The sequence below is a fragment of the Ambystoma mexicanum genome, chromosome 7p (assembly GCF_040938575.1).
Source record: "Ambystoma mexicanum isolate Mex_15411 chromosome 7p, UKY_AmexF1_1, whole genome shotgun sequence".
In the NCBI taxonomy this organism is placed as follows: Eukaryota; Metazoa; Chordata; class Amphibia; order Caudata; family Ambystomatidae; genus Ambystoma; species Ambystoma mexicanum.
In genome coordinates this window covers 225,480,771-225,495,490 of record NC_090939.1, presented here as the reverse complement: position 1 = coordinate 225,495,490, position 14,720 = coordinate 225,480,771, and the positions used below count along the sequence as shown (strand labels likewise).

Here is a 14,720-nt window from a genome sequence, read left to right as displayed (position 1 = left end):
AGACGGTTGAGCAGGATGGCATGGTTGACAGTGTCAAAGGCAGAAGAGAGGTCAAGCAAGATGAGAACGCACAGGGTATTCGAGTGAAGGTTGGTGAGCAGGTCTTCACAGATGTTCAGGAGAGCAGTTTCTGTGCTTCTGGTAGCTCTGAAGCCAGACTGATGGTCATGAAGACAACCAACAGATTCAGTGTGGAGATTGAGCTGGGAGATGACCAGTTCCTCCAGGAGCTTGCCCAGGAAGGGAATGATGGAGATTGGGCGATAGTTAGATGGAGGTCTGCAGAGGGTTTCTTAAGAAGAGGCACAAGGGAGTGCTTCAGGGGGAAGGGAAGACTCCAGTGGCGAAGGAGTGGTTGCAGAAATCAGCCGGGGAAGGAGCCAGGGAGTCGATGTGGTCCTTGATAGTTTTGGAGGAACAGGAGTGAACCTGTTTTGACAAGACTTTCATAGATCAGACTTTTCTAGAAACCTTGTCTGCAGAGAAAAGGAGAGGGCCGAGAAGGAGGGAGGAGGGGTGGCTGAGGAAGGTCCAGAGGAAGAGCAGGGCATAGAGGGGGGGGGACGCGAAAGGAGGAGAGTGAGGACAGGATGTCCTGAGTTTTAGAAATTAAATGAGAAGCCAGTGCCATGCAGAGGGCCTGGGAAGAGACAGGAGAGGTAGAGACTGCGGCAGGATTGGCCAGTTCCTTGCAGATTTTAAAGAGTTCAACATGTGGACATTGATTTATCACTGGTACATTTAGAGCAATACTGAGTTTGGTGCAAAGGTTAGATTGGGGAATAAAACGAAGGTTAACAAATAATTCACAAACAGTTAAGTACTTTTTAAACCTTCCAATGTCAAGAAAATGAACCCTTTCCTGGGGGAAAGGTAAAGGTAGAGAATCAGAGGTAAGAAGAGTCTCTCAGGGAGCCAGGACAGCCAATGTTTAGTTGAGCAAAGTCTAGGGGAGCTGAAGGTCTTCTTTGCAGGTAAGTAAAAGTCTTGCACAATGTTTTTAGAAACGTTTGTAGAAATAAGATTCACTTAATGGGCCACAAGCTGGGGGGGGGCTTGTGAGTGGCAAAGCTGTCAGCAAATCTACAAAGGCAACCAAGACAAGTCTCAACTAAGAACAAGTAAGGCTACACAACAAGAGGTAAGTCTTCTTAGGTTTACAACACCTTTGGTTAGAAGAAATGGTTGCAGCTGGCTTCTGATCCTGTACAGCTCTGCAGATCCTGATGTTCCTGGGCCTCAGTCGTGGGGTCAAGAGGGAGGACGTCTGGGGACTCCTGTACTGCAATGGGAAGGTCAGCAGCAGCAATGGGCAAACTTCAATTCATCAGCACTTCGCGGTTTCAGCTCCTCGCGTCTGACAGCAAATAGCAACACTGCGGTTATGGGATACCACTTTGGACTTTCATCACATCTCGGGTCCAGCACTCTGTTGAGGTGGTTCAGGCTTGGTCAGCCCTGATTCAGGGAAGTCCGGAGGATCTTCTTAGTGCTCGGGTCCGACTTAAAAGCGATCCACTCAATTTGGTATTCCTCTCCCTGGCACTTCAGTTCCAGCAGCAGCATCAGTGGAAGTACAGCCAGTGCTGAGAAGATATCCAAACTAGTTCACTTTGGGGTTCATTGGTCCCACCAACCCAAGAGGAGAAGTTGTCCTTGCAGGGCTTCTCTAGTCGAAATTAATTTGGATCTTCAGCACAGCAGCAGGGCTTCACCGGGCAAACCAACGGTCCAGGAGTTGCATCAGTCATCTCTTCCAAAATCTTCTTTGGGTTCCTTCGTCCAGTGGTTGCCTCTGCCTTCCAAGCCAAAAAGGATCACCCTTTATGCAGGTTTCTCCCATTTATTCCAGCCTAGCTGTCAATAACACAGCAGGGTGGCTGTCCTTGATGGACAGCCAGCCGGCCAATCATCTTTGGGTGCATTCCTGTAACAAAGGGGATTAAGCACAGGGAGTTTCAGGCACCTCCCTCACTTCCTTCCCATGCCAGAGATACTGGAGCCAGAGGTGGGCTTTACTTGTAAATCCAGCCAAAGGCAAAACTAACAAAGGGACCAGACCTGGTTTGGCGCGCAGAGTAAATCTCAAGAAGGACACTTCTGACAAGAAATGGCGAAAAAATAAGATCAGGCCATTTTGACAAAATGGGCACCCATGGGTGCCTTACTGCGGCTGCGAACGCAGCCCGCCGTAAAAACACACAATGGCAGTAAAAAGTAAACCACTGCCACCAGCCATTAATTGTAGAAAGGGTAACATAGAAATGCTACATGAGAAACTAGACAAAAAGGATACTAAGTAACCACCCCAGCGTCCTACGGTAAGATAGTGTGTGCTGGGTCTAGAAAATTAAAAAATGTAAGTAAAGTAAATTTCATTTCACTGCTCTTGGAAACAGTAGTTTCACCAAGAGAAGGTATTAAACGTTTGGGAAATCTAAGAAACTTTGCTGTGCCACTGCAATGAAGGTGCTGTGTGTCACAATGCAAAGATGATGCCTATGGAGTTTGTCAGACTCCAAAGTCAAAAGAAACACAGTCCAAATCACAGAAAAATACAAGAGAGTGAGAAAAGGGTCTCACTCCCACCAGGTTATACATTAAAAGTCCTAGAGTCCAGCAAAAGAGCTTGGGGTCTCTACGGTAGAGAGAAATTACCACATTTCTGAGAATTCTCTCCAACAGAAGTGTAGGAAGGAAGTGAAGCAAACTGTCCGGAACACGTTTTGTACATGCCTACATTTGTGCTTTATTTTGAAAAGAGAAGCAAAACATCTATGTATGACATACATAAATGTTAAATTGAAGATCACAAATATTGTCTGTTATAATGTGATTTGTTTGTAAGTCAAATACATATTTTTACAAAAAACATTTTCGAATCATTGAATGCAAAGGGTATCAATGTATTTAAATTTGGTGAAGCGTTTATCCATAAAGGATTGCATTTGGGTGACTAATGCACTTCAACGAGTCCTTCTTTTAGTGATCTTTCACAATTTAACCAGCATGGTTTGTACCGGAGGTAATACATGTAAGGAGCTCGGCTTTTCTAAACACCATCTTCTTCTTTAGAGCTGAACATTTGAAGCAGCTCACAATCCTGGAAACGACAATGATAATCATTCAAATGTGTACGATGAGGGACTTAATCTGGTAGTAGGAAGAGCCATGCACTCCTTAGCAATCCTTGTGATTAAACCAGTCCTTTTACTAATCCATATAAGCATGCCATAGGCTTTACCGGTATACCTGGCAACCTGTTTAGGTTGTGGCCTTGCGTGGCCTCCAAAATGCCTCATCAACTGCAGAGAATGTGACCAGACATTACCTAGGAGTAGATACCTTTAATCGTGTACACGTCACTGCTGTGGTTTTTCCAACCTTGCACCTATTGTCCATTCATATTTATTAACACGCTGCAACCTCAAGTTTACATAAAGTCTTTAAAAAATACACAAAATGGAACGTTCTTGGGGGTTCAAGATAAAGTGATGTCCCTTCCTACGATAGCATTAGCCAAAAAGGGGTAGACTGAAAAACCGTGTGGTGTCATTTCCACGCACCCAACAATTCGAGACGACAACACTGCATGCAACATTTCTTTTTGACCAGAAGAAAGGACTGATTGAACACTGCAAAACAGGAGTAAGTAGGATGGCAATTATGGGGCATGAATCAGCAGTTCCACTATATAGTGAGTTAACAGTATTGGGCTCGGAGGATAGCTCAGGGGCAAGCAAGACAACGTATAGCAACATAGGTTTGAACCTCGGTCTCACGCTTAGAAACTGGTCTCCGGTATTAAGCGCATTATAAAAGAGCAATATATGACATAGTCAAAAGTATATTTGAGATAACTAAGCAAATATATCATAGAATAAAATGTGTGCATCAAAAGAAAACAATGATATGGCACAGTGAAATGGTGCAATTCCCAGTGCTAGATGTTATATAAAGAAAATAACTGCACTAATGAGAACGTTGTTTCATATTCTGAGACATTAATGCTCACTACTGGAAATAATAAGAATGTCGAAGAAGCGACTGTGTTCCCATCACAGCCAATGCAGATGTTTCACCTGAAGTCAGGGTAAGATGGCGGCACGCTGCTCCTTTTATTGAGTGGTCAAGATTGAAAGAAAACACTTGGCAATAACGAAGGGGCTACTTCGTCACTAATCTGGTCACCTAGGCTGCACACAAAAAGCATGCGCTTTGTTTGCCCACACTGCAGTAAAGATTACAACAGAAACAATATGAATTGGACACAGTCCTGTGTGTGTGGTGAATGCAAGAATTCACAGCGTTGACATCTGCTAACACTTAAGAGATGAACTGCTAACTTTTCATATTCAACCTCCCATCAAACGTACTTTCGGAGCGTGCCTCGAGGGGCCCTGGCAGATTGAAAACGAAGGCTTCTGAGGTCGGCGATCAGAGCACGAAGGCAACACTCTTGACATCTTGAGCTGTGCTCTGGGTAAAGCAAGCCCTTTGCTATCTGAACGAAAGGCTTGAAATCTCCAGGAAACACCAGCTTCAAATAACGTCTGTTTCAGAACTCGAAGGCTTTCTAAAAGTCACACAATGAATGATGAATACTCTCTTTAAGTAAGTGAATACTTGACGAAGTGTCACGAGTATTGTATGCGGTCTGGGAGGTTCTTCCGCAAAGGAGTACAGAAAAGGTCACGGATTCTATGCAAGAAAGGAAACCTGTAATTGTACCCACTACTCGCGCAGAACAAATCATTGTTTTCAAGGCAATCTAAGGGGATTAATACTTACAAAACAACTAAACAAAACTCTATTAGAGGGAAAGATGATGCTATTTATTTTTCATTTGTAAAGCGCACTCCAGCCCGCAGGCATTTGGGCGCTGGTTACATGAGTGAAACGGTGTCGACAAAGCAGTACATGATAGTAGGACGTATATCAGGACAGCATGGTAGAGGTAGATAAGGCGTCTTAGTTTAGTAGCAAGGTCTTAAGGTTCTGTCTGAAGGACTTGTAGGATGGTTCTGATCTGAGTGCAGGCGGCAGGGAGTTCCAGAGGTGGGCGGCTTCATTTGGGCACTATAAAAAAGAAATATTTTAGTTGCCCGAATTTCTCTTCTCTCGCTTCTGGCTCACAAGTACAGATAAACCTTTGTGAGCACACAAAGTGAATATCAAAATTACTAAACACAACAAAACGAACATGAAGGTTGCGATGGGAAAGCCAACAGTCAAAAATGTCAGATTCATGCTAAAATAAAATACAATGCATGTCAACCTCTTCCCTTGGGTCATCGGGGCCCACCAAATTTGAACTGCATCAAAACATCTATTGAAGTTAAATCGGGGAATGTTTGATGAGTTTTCTGCATTTTGGCTCTACATGATTTATTCATATCATGTGTGAAAACATCAGCTGTTTGTCCATTTCTTGGTCACTGCCAGGAAAACCTACTGTAAACGACAAATAATAAGTTTCCGCTAAAAAGAATTATTAGCTACATGGTACCCATGTGGGGAGCCCTGGGACACACCCTCTCACAGCCTCTCCTTCCTTCTAAGCAGTTTTTCATATAGCTGCCCCCTACCTCTCAGCTGCTTGTCAGTCTGGCCTTCTCCAGTCCCTTTGTAATTGAGGTTCCTCTCCTTCCATCCAGGCCTATCTGCAGTCCTACTCCCGCTGTTTGTCGGACCTGTGATGAATCCTGCAGAGTCATCACTGATTCCCTGGTGATGATCACCTCCCACATGGCCAGGCTAGTGCAGCAGCTACCCAATCCTGACCATTGGGGTGATATTATGAGGGAGGATCATGTGGGAGGGGGCAACTATCAGGAGAAGGTGAGGACTCCATTAGGAGAAATGCAGTATTCATCCCTCCCTTATGAAGAAAACCCTATGGCACCTAGGATCCTGATGGCATACTATCATTCCGAACAGAATAACATTCACACCCCATATATACATAACACACACACAAACATATCCTTTTTGTGCCAACAAAAATCTCAAACAAAATCACCTTAGAAATTGTACAAATCCTATGGACTCCAACTCCCATAAAGCCTCCAGTACTGAGACAAGGAAGAAGGAGTTAATATGGATCAAAGGAAACAATAAGCTGAACATGCAGGCTAGTTGTTGTAATGAGGTCCAACTGTGGGAGACGTGTAAAAATGGTGCCCACATTGGAGGAACAGAGAGAAGCCGAACAGTGGAAGGGAGCAGGACTGTGTGAGAAGGAAGCAGCACGGGAGCAGACCATGCTGGTGAGAGCAAGTGCTTTCAGCCTGCCGCTTGCAAGCAGTACTTATCGGAGTGGCACGAGGCCACAGAAGACACCACAGGCACTGTAAGAGAACCGTTGGGGAGCCGGCAGCAACAGCAAAGCTACCAGGAGCGTGGTTGCATTCAAAAGCAGCAGGTTTACAGTCGGACGAACGCAGAGCTAGCAGGAAATCTGAAAAAAGGTATTCAGAACGGAGAACACCATCCCAAAGTGAAAGCTTCAACGCAGCAATGTGACATGGGTCGGAAACACTACCAGACACCAGTGAGTCTACCCAGAGAGGTTGGAGGACCCCAAGGCGTATCGACAGGCATGTGAGCCATTAAGACATTATTTTGAATACCGACCAAGTAGAAAACAAAGACAGAAATTGCACAAATCCTCATGTATGACATGTTTGTAAGGAGTTTGTAAGGAGGTTTGTATCAAGTATTGCCACAAGCCAATGAATGCTAGTGAAGGAGTTAAAAGACAAATCTTGAACAAGTCTCCATATATTAATGTGGGGAAAGTTAGAACAAGTAGTAGCTTAATCCAAGAAAGTATAGACACTAAAGGAATACAACTTTACTATAGTGAAAGACAGTGAAAACATTAAAAGAAACCCAGGTGAAAGAAGTACATCAGGCAGTGAGCATTTGGGGAGAAGATAATTGGCAGAGAAGCATACCAGGGGATCTGCAGGCCCCAGAAGGGGATTCCTGGCAGGGGAGTATACCAGGTAATCCTTTTTAAATATACAGAGGAATTAGACGTTGTGGACAGATATATGGCAGTAGAGTATATACCAGGGTATCGGATGAACTTACTAAAGGCTTTCTGGCAGCGGCGTATACCAGCAGTTTTTCCGTAAGATGTTATTACTTGAAAGAGACACTTTTGCCACCCTTAAAAAGTGGTTGCTTAAAAGAGACTTTTGCCATCCTACCTGAGACATCCAGGGGAAGGGAACCACTCTGTGGATCCAAAGATTGTTTTGTTGGAGTTATCTATTTGTTTTTGAACACTTCTTACCAAACCTACATAAAAGACACTCTCCTTACACTCTTAGATGCTAAACTTTAGTGTGAGGGTCAGAATAATATGCTGGACTCATGGACGGTCTATATCATTTTGAGGATGAGACACAGACTGATCTTTAGTTTCCTAGGTAGGGAAACTTTTTAGGGTAGGGACAGATATCCAACCCTTTAATTTTAATAAAGATGTCTGATGTTGAAAACAATACCACTTTGTGTCTGCCTCTCATTTCTAATCCCTCACAGACCACTCGCCACCCAACCCTTGACAGTTTGAGCGCAGCGCTCCTTCACCCAGCTCCACCACTGCACGTGTGTGTCTGCTGATCTCCTCCCTCATGGCTCTAAACCGTTCTGGCCCCATCAAGCCCTGCCACGATTCTTGTGAACTTGGGTGCACCCCCCTTCCTCTTTTGTCAGTGTGGTCGCACACTCTCCCTCCTGGTCCCGTCACTGTGTGGTATCCCGGTCAGTGCAAAATGACAACAGTGACTGCAGATCATCATTGTTCTGTTAAGTCAATGCTCTCGTCCAGCAATGTCTTAAACTTCTTCTGACATTTAGAAGAAGTTTTTGTTTTCACTGTACACCAAAAACAAAATTGAAAATTTAATTAACAATCCCTGTGCAGCCCTCAACCGGGTGAGCACAAACTACGCTTTAAAGTTGATGGAATTTCCCTCAAATGGACAAAAACAGGGCATGTCCTCCCTCTGGTCTGATGTTTCTCACTAGGAAAGAAGGGAATCCATACTAGCGAACATTGGTTCTGGGAGAACAGGTTCTCTGCAAACTTTAAACGGTTAGTTTCTCCTCGAAGGAACTTAAAGTTGTGTTTTTTGGGCCAATTACACTTTTGATTGTTCAGGCCCCTGGCGAAGAAATCACTGGTACTCTACATTTTAAAAAAAGAAAACAAAAGAAAAAGTGCAGTAGCCACAGCCAAAGAGTTCCTGACCATCTAATGCAGTGCTCTTCAATGAGCAGAAAAAGCAGTAAAATATGCTAGGAACCACCCCTATATTATTGTACTTTTGCACATCACGTGCTACATGTGAATCAAGTTTTCTCGAAAGCCAAGCGAGAGAGGATGGGTCCAAGTCTACTCACAGCTTAGCCATGCAGCTGCATTCCAGATCCTGATAAGGTAGGACGATGCTGGGGTGGGGTTGCTGCCTTAGACTGAAAGTGGGAGGACAGGGCCTAGGGGAGGGTCGGGGCACATTCAGTTGGACGGCTGCATCTTTACATATGCTAGTAACACCCAGAATAGCAATGGGACTGGAGGGAGCGGCAGCAAAAAGCCCTCTGCTAGAGAGTTAGGGAAATTACATGGGAGCTCAAGGTAACAAAGAGCTTGGTAATGGAAGAGGAAGAAGAAGAAGAAGAATCGGCTATGAGTTCGCAGCCATTAAAGTGCTGCTAATTTGCTCAGTTGCAATACCCCCATAAAAAAGATAGGAGGCTTATGTCGAATTCCCTCCTTATCACAACCATATGTTTTGAAGATCACTTCCTACTCACAAAAGCTGTAAAAGCCCTACTCGTCCCATAAGAATCAGCATCGCAGCAATCAATATCAGGCCGCCCGAGTCTGCTAGAGGCTCTTGCAGCAGTGACATTGCAGTTCATAGACAACATAACAGCAGACTACAGTACAGGAGGGCAGGCATTAAAGGTAATGAAACCCCTGCTAGTCATTCCCTGTAGGAAGAGGCACAGACAACCAAAAGCGTTATTCCTGCACATCATGGAAACGGAATGTGATACATGAGAGAACACAACAAATTACCACAGCAAATTCACTTTGTTTCAAGTCAAGCAAAGAAAATACTTATTGGAAAGAAATGAATATATACTTCGTATCCGGGTATTGACTTGACTGACTCCACCACAGCCATAGACACCAGGTGTTGAATGAAAGCGATTCTTTGGCCAAGCTGAGACGTCAATGGGATGGAGATGTGCAGAGTGAACATGGCACACCCCAAAGGGCTTAGCCAGGCATTACCACCACGACCTGCAAAACAAACAAAAAAAAAAGAACTCCATGAGCACCGCTTCACAGGCAACATTTTTAAATTCAAGAAATATAGGTCATCCAACAGGTTGGGGAGCACCATTCCAAGCTGCAACCTGTAGCTTTAAAATGATCTTCACATTATCACACATTCATGTATGTTGCTTTGGCCCCTGCCTTTTTGCTCAATCTGCGTTTCCTTTATACTCTCATCCTATCTGCTGAAGCTGCTGTCCCTATGTTTGATTAGACTGTATTAACCTTGATTTAGCCTAACATTTTACTTTTTTCATCGCGCTGAGGAATTGTCCTCAATCATGGCTCTCTTCCTCTTGCCTCTCTGTCTATTCCTCTTGAATAGTGGATGACCAATGGCCCAAAAATACCCAGTAACCTACTGACCTTTCATCTTTGTCTGCTCTCCACAAGCAGCAGTCATTCATCCAGAAATCACACACAAAATGCTCTATTGAAAATCACCTATCTCTTCCCACTCGTTCTGTTAACTCGACAATAAACAACTTGCTCATCATTACCCTTCCTACGCTGGCTAGGTTTTTGTGGAAGTTAAAGTTGGGGCGACATTTTGTTTCTTAAAGGAATAGTGCGCTCAAAAATGTTATGGGCTTAAAAGATGGGCAATAATACAAAATATATAATAAACATCTTTTTAATGAGAGTTCCTATGTAAAATGTTACACAAATAATGTTTAAACTCCTTTAAAATCAAGCACTAGGTGTCCATTTTGTGAAAAGGATGAGCCTCCTGTGCTCGAGTTAATCTCTGCACTCGCGGCACTAATGAAACAAAAGCCACCTGCTGGTAGCTTTTATTACAGCGGCGGCTTTTGCTTCATTAGTGAGACGTTGAGAGCAATTCCCTAAGGCCATTGACAACAACTTCGTGCCCATCCTGGCCTTTAACACATCCTTCTCGAATCTCTGAGCTATCTTTATCAAGCCGTACCATCAAACAGTGTGCTTAAAGTGCCTGCCAGTGTTTTTTAAAAGCAGTCTTCTGAGAGTTAATGACTTAATTGGAGCTGTAAACGTGCCACTGGGGAAATACACATGTCTTAACCAGGTCTGCCTTCAGCCACTCGATTTATAAGCACTATGCATATACTTCACTGAAGTCCTGTCAAAAGCAAGTATTGGCAAAGCACACTTTTGGCTTGTGTATAAGTATAAGGCATTTCTCAGGCATGCTAGTATGCCATTTTGCAGCTGCTACCATTGATGACCACTTAATACCACTACTGCAGTGCCTGGCGAATGCATGTCCCATGCCTACACAAAAGCCCAAACTATTGGCATTGCCAATCCTTGTTTTATTTACTGTGCTCTCTGTTGTGCAGTGTTTTCGTTTCCAGCCAATGCAGTGCCTAAAGACTTCTGGTTACTTGATTGGCAGCAATGTTTTTAATGCAGGCTGGCTGGCTGGCTAAAAGTTCCAAGTGCCCATTGCAAAGACTGGAGGGGGGTTATCTGTACTCCTGCCCTCTATATGGCAGAGTAGAAGAACAGAGCACCCCAGCCAAAACTCTCTATTGTTGGTAGCAATGGACGAGCAATCAAGGTTTAGCTCTCAGGAGGCGATGCATTCTGTTCTTAAGTACCGTGTAGTCCCCAAACGCACACAAAGGAATGTCCACACACTATGTTAGATGATAACAGAGTTCTTTATATAAATAAGGGTCAATATATACACAATCAATAACACACTTTGGCCATACTAATATGGTAAATATGTACAATGTCTATGTTGTACCATAGTTAACTCTTGACTCCATTAAAAAGCACTAACTGCTGACAGTCTCAATGGCATACAAATCAAACAGCAAAGTGAATCAACAATAGACATGGGAAGGAAGGCAAGTTGGTTAAAACAAATGGCAGAATACTGGGTCCCTACCGCCAGACACAGTTCTGTGTGAGGATCCCCCCACCTGGGCAACCTGTAAATAAAGTGTACTAACAAGCCCAGTCCATATAGGTTTCCTGCTAAAAATGTTCTACTACCCCAATGTACCTGGTTTAGCAGAGTTCTTTGATGGTTCGTCGACAGATCCCTTGAGTGGTCTCCCTTTAAGCCAGGAGCCACGAGTCATGGAGATTCCTCGAAGAAAAGGTGAACAATGTCGTAGAGAGAGTCGCTTCGACCTTCATGGTACTCGTTGACGATTGGTCGTGGCGTCCTGTGAAGATGAGGCGTGCGGTACACCTCGATGACGAGAGTTTGTTCCTGCAAAGCAGATTAATGAAGAACGTAGTCCCAGCAAGGGCGTCGGGTCGTCAGCGTCGACGATCGGGACTCGACCAATGCTGGCGTTAGAATCTTCGCTGTCGTCTTTGTGGACTTCGGGTGGCAGGAAACCCAATGGCAGATTCACCTCAGTACGTCCGCGACCTCGACTTTCTCCGGTGGGACAAAGCGGTTGACGGTGATGGCAAGGGAGTCCTTGATTTCAAAGTGTCTTAGGCAATGGAGAGTTGCGGCTCCAGTCGACGAGGTTACATCGGTCCTCCGAACCTCGGCCGAAGGTGATGGTCATCGATGGCCTCAACGTCCTGGCGCTTACTTCAATGTTTCTCGGCGGACCCCATCTCCGGTCGACAGCTGTTTGTGACGTACTACCAGGGTGCCTTGATGAAGATAAGCTGGTGCACGATATTCCCTCGTAGCTCGGAAAGAGGTCTCCTAGCCGGATCCTCACTTGGATCAGTTCTTGGAGACAAGAAAGCTTTTGGATTGCGTTGAGGGAAAGCAGCAGCAAAGCCTTCTTCTTCCAGCTGGGCTTCAAGGTTAAGTTTCGACTTCAGCTTCTGAACGATTCTACTTAGTGAGAGGTCCCCAGATATACTGTTCTGTCTCTCATTCACACTGCTGAGCAAGCATTCAGCGGCAGGCAGCCAATCAGGCTCACAGTACATTCAGGCCTTTCTCTTCCATCCAGGCACTCATAGCAAGGAATGTGGATTGGGACAAGCACCCAGCCTTTCAGCACACCACACTGCATTCATACCAGTTTCGGGCAGGGCTGTCTCATTCATTGTGTCACACACCGGGGACCAGACACCCATAACATGAAATGTATATTGGTGTCACACTCCATTCACCCAGCTCCCACCACAAGGGTGTACCCACAACATACAGTTATTGGGAAGGTTCCAGCTAGTCTGGCCTGGACCTCCCCACAATACCATATATGGAACTTCCCTCTAAAAGACAGTCAGGGGAAGGGACGGAGTCAGGGCTTCCCAGGACTTTGGGAAAACAAGTTAACAGGCAATAGACAGCAAGGAATCAACTGATTCCAATGACAGGGCCTGGGTATCCCAAAATGGAGGATACTCAGAGAACCTGTCAAATTCGGCATGCAGCTGCCACCAGCCCATACCCTGCTCTGTGGGCCACACACAGGTGCCCGAAAACGTACACTAGGGGTACAGGGTTGTATCCCCCCAACCCATGGGTGCCATAAGGGTATCCCAAGGATCTATTCACCACAACCAAAAAGTGGAAGAGCTGCACTGCCAGGAGTCCCACATGGACTCCTGTGCAGAGAACAACCCAGAACACACATGAGAAAAGAAGTACAGGACAAGGCCATGGAGGCCTGGTCCCTCCAATGCATTTCCAGCATCACCCCCATACATGCCTGCATGTTCTGCCTCTTTGGGGAGGGGGGTATTCCATCCCATCAGAAAGATTAGGGAAGCCAAATCCCAAATACCACTTTGCAGGCACAATGGTGACGGGGTGAGCAGTGCACCCAATCTGAAATTCCAATCTACTGTACAGTAATGAGAGATTTGCCCAGCACTAGTTACTTCCTGTGTCATCTCAGGGCAGGACAAACAGTACTCGATTTCACTGTCACTATAGATAAGGATTTCTTAACTTAGTTTCATTTTCTTAACACCTTATTTGACACAGATGTGATTTTAATACAGTAGAAAGAACAGGTTTCTCACTGTATTGACAACTGTATACCTAGCCCATAGTCTGTTCCTCCATGCATACCACAGGGATAGAACCAGAGCCTTTTTACCCAGCACAAAAAGAATGTCCCCACTAAATTTGCTGCCAGTCCTTTTCCTTCCATCTATACCATACCCGACTGAGGTCTAGGTTTCAGTGGGGAAGGTGCGAGTTCTTATTGTATTGTATAGTACTTGTCATTTGTATAGCGCCCTTTTACCATTATTATAGTCCCAATGCGCTATTAGTGGGAACGCCCTCCGAGGCCCGAAGTTCAGAGTGTTGGAGGTCATGGAGTGAGATTAGGATGTGTGTGTGCATTTGGCCAAAAAAGGCTTAGCAGGGCTGGCCAGGCTCCGGTAGAGAAGCAACCTATGCGGTCAGGCATGTGGATGGGTGCTGAGAGGAGATGGGGTGGCGTCAGTGTGAGAGATTTGCTATGTGTTCAGCATGCCCGAATTTATCGTAGGTCTCCACTGCATTCTGCTGTCAGAGGTGTTAAGGCGTAGTCTGGTCTAAGTAGGCAGAGAAGTATCTGAACAGCACAACCACATTTTTTCGTAGTCCTTGCTGTATCGTAATGTGTGTGGATAGCCGTTCCTGTGGCCAGCAGAGTGGTGTATTATACGCACCTTGCCACAATTGATACCGTTTTGTTCTTAGGGTGCCTGCTAAGTCACTTGGCTTCTTCCGTCGGTTCTTGCGGCTTTGATAAAATGGTTAACAGCAATGACAGTCTATACTCCAACAATTTGCCCTTAGGGCACATGAGATGTGAATGGGGTGTGGGTTCCTATGGAGGACAGGGGACTATGGACTGGCAGTTCAATGGTCATTACGGTGAGTAACTTGATCTTACTCCTTTGTACTGATCCCTTTTTTCTGCATACTTTTGGTGGACTGCTAAGCAGAACAATCCCACACAGAGGATAGACCGAAGGGCCGTTTAGGCAAAAATGTTATGCAAACAACTTAACCAAATTGAGCTTTGGCCTGAGAACTGACATCTGTGCAAGGGGCAGTTTTTGCCATGAGATCAGAGGGAATATATGCTTGGAAGGCCACCAAGAACTACTTTGGTTCTTAGTGAATGGTTGTGAAGCCCTGGTTCTTAGTGAATGGTTGTGAAGCCCTTTGGGGTCTGAGGAGGGGTGGGGGGGAATAGCTTTCGCACAGAGTACCTTTCCACTATGCATGACCCAATCCAGCATCTTTGTGATAGCCTTAAAAGGCTGCATGCCTTGGGCCCATATGTCATGAAGAGCCTGTCCATATAGTACCTTTACTCAGTTCTGCTCAAGCAGCATTTAAGGGCCTGGATTAGGGAGATCCCTATCCACCTACAGAGAAAGATTTAAAAAGAAGGTGGGAAAAGGAATCTGTTAAGGCAGACATCAGGGAAGAATG

General features: G+C 45.1%; 1 protein-coding gene across 14 annotated transcripts in view; it reads right to left on the bottom strand.

Annotated features, from left to right (window-relative positions):
* HLCS (holocarboxylase synthetase) overlaps window positions 1–14,720 on the bottom strand; it is a 1,696,783-nt gene that overhangs the window by 57,348 nt on the left and 1,624,715 nt on the right. For all 14 annotated transcript variants that reach the window (XM_069636100.1, XM_069636104.1, XM_069636108.1 and 11 more), the window contains one exon: window positions 9,168–9,328. In XM_069636100.1, coding sequence (XP_069492201.1) covers window positions 9,168–9,328 — 161 coding nt within the window. The remainder of the gene's footprint in view (window positions 1–9,167; window positions 9,329–14,720) is intronic.